Here is a 9,256-nt window from a genome sequence, read left to right on the forward strand (position 1 = left end):
CGGCGCTCACATCTCTCTCCACTCGTTCTGCCAGAGCGCCACACAGACTCACACTGGCCTGAGACATCGGCGTTGGGCCTCCACACGTGGCGGGTGATGGAAACATGGCGTCGCCACCTGAAGTAACGAGCGATGGCATTTCATTCAGACGCCGTTCAACATGATAATCAGCACTCATGCATTTTAATGATCCTGCAGATGAGCCCAGGGAAACTCCACAATGACACGACGCTGCAGACGTCTCCATGTGGCGTCCCCTGATAGAGCCAGAGCACTGACCCACACACACACACACACACACACACACACACACCATCATGCTCAATGTAAAGAGGGAAACAGGCTGATGAGTCGAGCGAGCTGTCGTCAGATTCATCCAGCAGCCAGAAATACACAAATCCTCCATAAATCCCTCTGTGTCTCACACACACACGCACACACACACCTGAACTTTCAAACACACCTCAGATGTTTCTCACATTTAAACCTGATCTGTTGAAGCTTTACACTCGTCCTAATTCCCCTGAGGCCATTTTCACTCTTTCCATTATTTATCAGCTGTTTGACAGCAGCTGGTTGTGTTTTTTTAAGATGATGCACAAATGAAGACGAGGTAACAGACGACCTGACTCACCTGGATGTCAAGAGGATTGTTCAACAGTTCGTCTGCTGGGATGTGGATGGAGCATCAGGAACCGGACCAGCTGAAAAGTTGGAGTTTCATGTTTAAAGTCAAAGTTTATTCACATCTCACCTTTTAAAAACAGGACGCCGATATTACAGAACAAACTGTTGACAGGTGAGTGAAAACAAGAAGGCAGGACAGAAAATGATCAAAGACAAAGAGACAATATGAGGAAAAATCTCAGGAAGAGAAGAAAGATTGACAGAATAAAAAAGTCTTGCAAAATAACAGAATAAAAACAGTGAAGGACGATTAGAAGACGTCTCATTAAAGTAATTAAGAACAGATGATGAGCGATAAAAGACATCATGTTTTATTCACAGATTTCAGTAACACATTTAGTCCAAAACACAATTTTCCATCATTAAATGTGACATGATGGCAACAGACTGTGATCGCTGACACTCTCACACTTCCATCTGTCAGGAACTGAGATGCCACTAAAGAGAGACACAGTTTCCTAAAACATCTGCTGACCTCTGACCTCTGACCTGTTCATGACTCATTTGACCAGTTAGGAGCTTCATCAACGATCACAGAGTGACTGGAGATCCAGGCTCGATGTGTTGATGTTCTGATGGTGTGGGTTGTACTTCCCCCTCAGGAACCAGGAGGGACGCTGCAGGCAAGAAGTCAGCTTTATATCTGATAAATAAATCAGGTGAGGTGTGTGTATTTGTGTACTGGCATCAGATCCGTTTCAGATACGGGCGTCACACTCCAGCAGAGGAGGTTTACTCAAAGTGGACGGTGCAACACAGCTAATGATCTACAAGTGTTCTCCACTCTGCACACTGGGACTCTGGGACTCTGGTCAGCGGTTCACCAGAGTGGACGCGGTTGGCACTGAGTCACATGAAATAGATTCTTGTCAGGGAGTTTTGTCGTTTTGCGCTCTGGTGTGTCGGAGCCTGGAAGCCGCGGAGGGGAGAGGTGTATAAATCCTGATAACAGCCTCTGTGTCTCATCCATTACCTCCATTAGCCTCCCTGCAGGCTCTGGTCCTGATGGTCTCACATCCCAGCAGCTCGTCAGGCTGCAGATGGCTGAAGCGTCTCCTCACCCCCTGCCTCCCCCCTCCTGAGGCCGGCTGATGGGAGGAGACATATGTGTGGCTGCAGAGGGGCAGGAGGGTCAGTCCTGGACTCTGACTCATTGTTTAGTCATGTTGGTGACGCTGAGCGTAGCGGCCAGGTCTGTCTGCTGCTGATTAGCTTGGCCTCCTTTTCCCGCCGCCGCTCTTTGATTCAGAGAGACAAAAATGTGATCTCCTGCAGCGGAGCGAGCCCTCCCCTCGCAGCGTGTCGGACTTCTTGTAGTGAAATGTTTCCCCTAAGTGCTTCTGTTCGCCTCAGAGTCCCTGTGTTTGCTCTCTGAGAGACAAACCTATTTTAAACCGTTGCCTCTTGTCAGAAAAAGTTAGCGTGCGATGCTCGACGCTCGCCAGCAGCGCCGTCCAGCCCTCCTGTTTGTTTGTGGAAGTGACAGAGAGCGTCTTGTTGTTTTATTAGTGCCGGTGCAGAGGGAACGTAGCATCTGTGTCAGACCTCTGGCTCAGGTGTCAATCACACACATAAAGCCAGCACCTGCCTGCCCGCGGCCTCTGAAGCTGCTAAATGAGAGAGGCAGGAAAGCAACAAACATAGTGTTTTATCCCGGCCACTGTGGCGTCCCATCGCAGCGCCGTAAAAACCTGTTGCCTTTCATTTAGCAGAGAGGATTGTGGGCCGGAGAGGGTCTGACAGTAAACGAGCCCGTCTGATGAAGTCTGACAGCTGCCGGCGGAGATTGAGGTTTCTGCCCGGGCGTCTCTCACAGCGCTCAGCTTTGATTCAGTGCTCTGATTTGTATGTTCTGTGAACTGTCGGCTGTTTTAAAAGCGTTTCACTCTCAGGCTGGAAAACCTTTTACAGCGGCGACATTCATCATATTAAATCTGCTCTCATTTGTAAAGGTTTCATAAAGAACAGAGCAGGTTTGTGATTCTTTGATGATGTTTCTGTCTAATTGTTAGTAAAACAAAGTCTAAAATCTTAAAGCGTCTGAGAACCTGAAGAACTTTAGATCGTCACTGAGAGGAGCAGAGAGGAAATGTTGTGACTTATTGTGGCTGTTTTCAGTTTCTTTGTAGCTGTTTGTGTCTTTGTGAGCATTTACTTTCTCTGCTTTTCATCTCTTTGTTGTTTCGACTCTTTCACTTGACGCTTTGTCTCTCCGTGGTGATTTTGTCTGGTTGTGCTTGATTAGCATCATCTGTAGTCATTTGTCTAGTTGTTTGTCTTTGCAGCTGTTTCACTGCCTCCTTTAGATGTTTTGTCTCTTGGAGCTTGTTTTCAAAGAGACACCTGACAGGCTGCAAGACACAAAACGACCACAAAGACACACAAGTCGTTTTTCATCCCAGTCATTTCTTGTCTGTTTGTCATCTGGTTTCGTTGTGTTCGTTTTGTGTCTTTGTGGTTGGCTTGTGTCTGCCTGCACTTGTCATTTCACTAATATGCAGCCACTATGATCAACACTGCGTCGTGACACCGACAGGTCGATCTAACAGGCGTCTGTCTGAACGCGTCCGTGTGGCGTTCAATAACTCACTTTCTCTTTCTCTGAATTATCTGGTGACTTTCTGATTCACAGCTTTTCTCTGCAGCGTCAGTAAAAGAAAACTTGATGACAGACTGAAGTTCTTCCTCTTTGCACTGAAGGCAGAGAATATCTACATTAATAATTCAGCGGTTTGAGGGACGTAGCAGTCTGTTTCCACTTAATAAAGATTGTTGCTGGTTCTCTGACGCACCACCTGTTCCCATGTTTTGATCCAGTTGTTATGAGATCAAGATTTATCCAGCGACAGAATCTGACCTTTGACCTCCTGAATGTTTCCTTTGGGCGGTTGAAACTAGTTTGTTGGATTGTTTTATTCCAGTTTCAGCTTCAGATCTGCAGGTCACCTGCAGGAGAACGTGACCGCAGTCCGTCCACCTCGGTTATGTAACGTCATTTCTCTGAGCTGGGTGAAATGTGGCGCCTCCTGTTGGCAGGAGTGGGAAGGACGGGTCAGGGATATTCATGTGTCGTGCCTTTAAGAGCAGTGAGGTGAAATGTATTTGCAGATGTAATTCTTGCACTCCTTTAACATTGTTGCACTGAATGATCCAAACGATTCAACAGAACCAGAGAGAACAGGTTAATCCTCCTCAAAACCTGCCTACATTACCCACAATGCATCATGACTGCCAGAAGCTTGGCAGGAGATTCAGATGTGTTACAGACGACGAGCACGTCATGATTGATGAGCTGGTTTGTACTGAGCTTTATTTACAGAAACACTTTAAACACAGGATCAATTTTAAGTTCTGACTAAATTATTTGATGCACAAGAGCACTGATGCTGAGAAGTCCGAGCTTCTGAGGAGTCCTTGAAAGCAGCAGGAGTCTCCTCTGTCCATGGTGCTGAAACAGACGGATTCAACAAAGAGTCCCGGAGCCGGAACGTTTCATCTGATCTGACTGAAACTGAGAATTTATTATATGAACGATAAAACTTAAACCCAGCTCAGTCCCAGCAGAGGTTCAGCTGTCAGTCATGATGTCACACCTTCACATCTCCTCAGGTCAGTTTGTGATGTGTTCTCCTCTGCAGACTGTGATCACAGCATGGAGGCATCTGATCTGCAGCTACCTCCATCAGCATGGAGCGAGGAGATGATGACTCGATGTGACCTTTATTTGGGCGAACTGTTCCTTTAAACGTTCAGATTTTCGCAGACTCCTTTAAATCATCTAGTTTAGAGTAAAAACCTTGACAGGAGTAAGTGGACCTGTGTGATCAGGAGTGAAGGTGACCTTGTGTTTGTGATGAGGCTCATATTAAATGTTTACGAGGATTAAAGCTGCAGGTTTGTTCAAACATGGAGCTCCAGGTGCAGCCGCCATGTTTACCTACAGGATGTGACGCCGCGCGACTTCAGGATCTTAAGCGAGCGCAACACGACGCCTCTTAACGAGGACGGTCGTCCTGACCGAGCGTGACGTGCTGTAGAGCTGTTGACTTAATTAATGTGACGCTCATAAAGAGCTGAGACACGACGTCATCAGCATCCATCAGAGAGGGAATGGATCACTGTCCAACACGAGATCTGCATGCAGAGCTGTGTGCAGGGCCATCCATCACACACACACACACACACACACACATCCACACACACACACACACACACACACACACACACACACGCACGCACACGCACACACACACTCTGTCTGTTTCTCTCTTTCTTCACGTCTCCGTTGATGAAAGAAGACTTCAGATTCTTAAGTTGAGTTAAAGTTTATGTAAGAATACTCTCAAACTCCCTCTGAAGTAAAAGTACTGGAGTGATGTCAGCAGGTGACTGATGTCCGACTCGTTCATCTTCTTCAGCACAGTGAGACAGTTCACTCCTGAAACCTGAGGATCAGTCAGCTGTTGCTCTTCCAGCTCCATCATCTCTGAGTTTTTTAAACTGGTTTTCAGTCAAATGTCTGAAATCAATAATGTCTGTGATCAACACAGAAGATACGAACCGGACGACTGTCCTGCTGCTGCTTCAGCTCGATTCATATTCATGTTTTGTCCCACAGTTTAATCTGAAGCTCTTCATGTGCTAACAACAGTTAGCGGTTGCTAACAAGTGTCTGAATGAGGCTACAGAGGTTGTCGGGGACATTAAACGTCCTCACAGCAACACGGAGACTCATCTACTCACTAGTCCGTCTTTACAGGCCACTTTAGTTCCACACTGTTCTAACTCTGACTTTACAACTTGGACACTGATCAGTTTATAGAAAACCTGGATAGTAATTGTGCAGTAAGACTCTTAGTGGTGGAGACGTTTCAGTCATGTGACCGTGATGTCGTCTGTTTGTAGCCTAACATTAGCTTCTTACTGCTACATGTTTAATCTACGTTCATCTGGATGAACAGAACCTGGACGGATCAGAACCTTCTGATTATTTTCTGCAATAATCCAAAATACATTTCAATAATCCCACAGAGGAACCAGAGAGATGCTGACTTCTGTACTGACAAAAGACTGATAACAACTCTGAATACAGCTGCAACAATTAGTCGATTAATCGATTAGTAAATTAATCATCTATCTTCTGTCTACGACCTTTATAATAAATGAAACATTTCAGATATTTTTCATGCAAAAACATCAGACAGCTTCCACTTCCAGATCCTAATCTTTTCTTTTTCATGTGTGAACTAAACAAGGAGTCTTTGGGTTTTGGACATTTTTCACAATATTTTTGACTAAACAATTAACAAAGAGACAGATTAAATGATCATACGCTGCAACTCACAGACCGTGAGAGGTCTGAAGGTCTGGATCCTCTGGTTTAATCCTGAATCATTCATTTTTTGATCTTATCTGTGTTATTTAGCTAAAAGCTGAATGAAAACTAATAAGTGACTAACAGACGTGTGACTCGACATGCTGCTGTCTGACCTCCAGCTCCATCTCTGTAAGGAGACCAGACGAGGTCTGGTAAAGGCATCATCCGCCATTTTATCTCTCCTGTTCAAACAGGCAATAATTAACTAATAATTGGTGATATTCAGTGAGATAAACATAACCAACAAAAAACAAATGACCTCATGAAGCTAATTTGTTTCTTCACCAGTTTTAAACAGAAACACAACTAAAGACTAAAGTGAAAACATTAAACTGAACACAGACGAGTCATTTGAGTCTCAAGTTCCAAGATCAAGTCGAGGTTCAGTTCATCAGAACAGTGACTGTACTCTACTGCGGTCGACGTCTCTGAAATGTAAAGTCAGTAGAAAGTAGAACCAAATGAAAACACTGTTGGTCAAACACAGTGTGGATTCTGAACGGAGCGAAGCCGCTGTGACTGATCTGCTGTCCGGTCAGGAATCATTCGTCCTCGACACGACGTAGAAAACATAATCATTTATTGAAATTACTGACCAACGTTGATACGGCAATACGAAGACATAGAAACATTTTTGCACACTGGATGGACAGTTAGCCGACAGCTTATAGGGTTCACTCACTTCTCTTCGAATAAATTTGTACAGGAGTGCATACATATGTATAGACTTTATATATATTATATATATCTTTGTGAGACACTTTCAAGCATAAAATAGCATCACAGCAGAGTCGTCTGTGTGCAGGGTGATCTTCAAGGCCACCAGAGTTCAGTCACCCTGCGACAGAACAGAACGCACAACGAGAAACTACATCTGCAAATATCGACTCGATCCATCGTGAAGGCAGTTCATCAGGAGGAAATGACTGAACGATTATTTCATGTGCTGTCAGAATGTTTTCGCTTGTTTCCAAACCGTGCAGGAGGGTCCGTGAACGCACCGCGGCGCAGAGAAATGTGCGTTTTGCAAAACATGTAAAACTACTGAAACAAGTGGAATTATCTTTGTCCCCAAGAAATAAATAATCCATGTACTATCAGAGACGTGAAGCTTTGAGACTGAGCGTGAGACTCGTGGTGATGACGGTGATGACGATGATGACGTCTTCCTCTGGTCGTGTTGATGAGGTCGAGAGGTTATCCGTGTTTAGTCCGGGTACAAAAGGAAACCGGAAAACGTGCTGTACTTGTTGTTGTTCCCGCCGTGCGCTTTCCCGCCGTCCAGTTTGACGTAAATCTCGTCCCCGGAGTCCAGGTGCAGGACGACGCTGTTGCTGGCGTAGTCGTAGTTCTGGTCTGCGTCCTGCGCAATGGCGCTGGCTCGGACCTGAGGATGAAGAGAGAGAGGGGAGAGGTTGGACCGGGCAGCACCATCAGCTAAAGGAAAAAATGTTCCCATGGTGAGTCAGAATCATGAGGCGAAAATGACATTTTAAAAGTCCAAATTCTTCCATTCCGATCATGATTTAAGTCATAATTTCGTGTTTTAACTGATAATTATGACTTATAATGAACTTACTTCTTATCAGTGTTACGTTTTCATCATTTTTAATCCTTTAACCGACTGAAATGAGCCCTCATCTCCTCCTGCCCGCAGGCAGAGTCGTGCGTAATTCACAGCCGGAGCGACGGAACAGAAACCTGAAATAACTCAAACTAAACGACCTGTGACGTTTATGTCTCGAGCATTCAGCTTGTCGGATATTTACTGACTAATCTGAACAAAATAAAGAACCAACATCTTCCTCACAGTCATGGATTCCAGATCTTTTTACTGCGTAATTTCACTTTTACGCATCCGAAAGCTGATTTACGCACGAGGAACTGACCTTAATGAACGTGTCTAATCAGCACGTGCACAGAGCAGGTGGAGGAGAGTTTACCTGTCCGTTCTTGCAGAGGTCGGCCCACATGCTGGTCCCGTCTCCTCCGCGCATCAGCACATGGTAGGTGAAGTAGTAAATCCCGGACACTTGGCACGTGAACTTGCCGGTGGTCGGGTCGTAGTGGTTCCCGAGGTTCGTGACGACATCGTCGAACCTCAGCACTTCGTATCCCTCGTGCGGGTTTTTCAGACCCACATAAAACGCGATCTTTGCCCCGCCGATAGCTGAGCCCAGCTCCGCTCCGGTCTCAGTTCGCGCAGTGCCCACGACACTGGGATACCCAGCCCTCCCAGCATCCCCTCTGTCTCCTGGCGGACCTCTCGGACCGGGTGGTCCCGGTTCGCCTGGCGGCCCCCTCGGCCCGGGTTTCCCCGGCCGACCCGGCTCGCCTTTAGTCCCTTGCACAAAGCTCGGCGAGGGGATGGCGCTCAGGTCCTGCATGACCTCCAGAGCCGTGGCGCTCGGTTTGGGGTTGTACGGGTCACAGATCATCCGGCAGGTGCCCATCATCTCGTAGTGCGCGTCGGTCTTGGAAGTTTGGACCAGCAGGGGGATCGCGATGATGAGAGCCAGAACCATGACGATGCCAATCACCGCGGCGACGATTCTCTTCCTCTGCAGAGTCCGAGAGGCAAGCGCTAAAAAGTCCGTTTTGCTTTGGGACGTAATGGTGAAGGTGGAGAGAGCGACAGAAGTCACGACAGGAGGAGAGAGGAGCGACACGGAGAGAGTGAAGCCCGGACAGAGAGGAGACAGGAGAGAGGAGAGGTGGAGAGGTGGAGAGAGAGGAGAGGAGGAGAGAGAGGAGAGGAGGAGAGAGAGGTGGAGAGAGGAGAGAGAGGAGGAGAGGTGGAGAGAGAGGAGGAGAGAGAGGAGGAGAGGAGGAGAGAGAGGAGGAGAGGAGGAGAGAGAGGAGGAGAGGAGGAGAGGTGGAGAGAGAGGAGGAGAGAGAGGAGGAGAGAGGAGAGAGGAGAGAGAGGAGGAGAGAGAGGAGGAGAGGAGGAGAGAGAGGAGGAGAGGTGGAGAGAGAGGAGGAGAGGAGGAGAGGTGGAGAGAGGAGGAGAGAGAGGAGGAGAGGAGGAGAGGTGGAGAGAGAGGAGGAGAGCCCGCAGCGCTCAGCGCGGTGCCACTGTCACTCGGCTTCACGCAGCTGACAGAGCGCAGATCGGTTGTGGCAGCAGTGGACGCGGCGGATCTCCGAGCGGGAAGAAGCTTCCAGCGCTTTTTGTTCGTCTGCAACCAACCC

General features: G+C 47.3%; 1 protein-coding gene across 2 annotated transcripts; it reads right to left on the bottom strand.

Moving 5' to 3' along the window:
• Nucleotides 1-6,677: 6,677 nt before the first annotated feature.
• LOC119026358 (complement C1q-like protein 2) lies at nt 6,678-8,691 on the bottom strand. 2 transcript variants are annotated; one of them, XM_037110672.1, is made up of 3 exons: nt 8,281-8,691; nt 8,008-8,217; nt 6,678-7,451 (listed from the first exon to the last, which is right to left on the bottom strand). In XM_037110672.1, the coding sequence occupies exons 1-3, from the start codon at nt 8,587-8,589 to the stop codon at nt 7,272-7,274; spliced, it is 699 nt and encodes a 232-aa protein (XP_036966567.1). In that variant the 5' UTR covers nt 8,590-8,691; the 3' UTR covers nt 6,678-7,271. The 2 variants fall into 2 exon arrangements, with proteins under 2 accessions (XP_036966567.1, XP_036966566.1); XM_037110671.1 differs by having other exon boundaries at nt 8,008-8,691.
• Nucleotides 8,692-9,256: the final 565 nt, after the last annotated feature.

The sequence above is a fragment of the Acanthopagrus latus genome, chromosome 9 (genome assembly GCF_904848185.1).
Source record: "Acanthopagrus latus isolate v.2019 chromosome 9, fAcaLat1.1, whole genome shotgun sequence".
NCBI classification, from domain to species: domain Eukaryota; kingdom Metazoa; phylum Chordata; class Actinopteri; order Spariformes; family Sparidae; genus Acanthopagrus; species Acanthopagrus latus.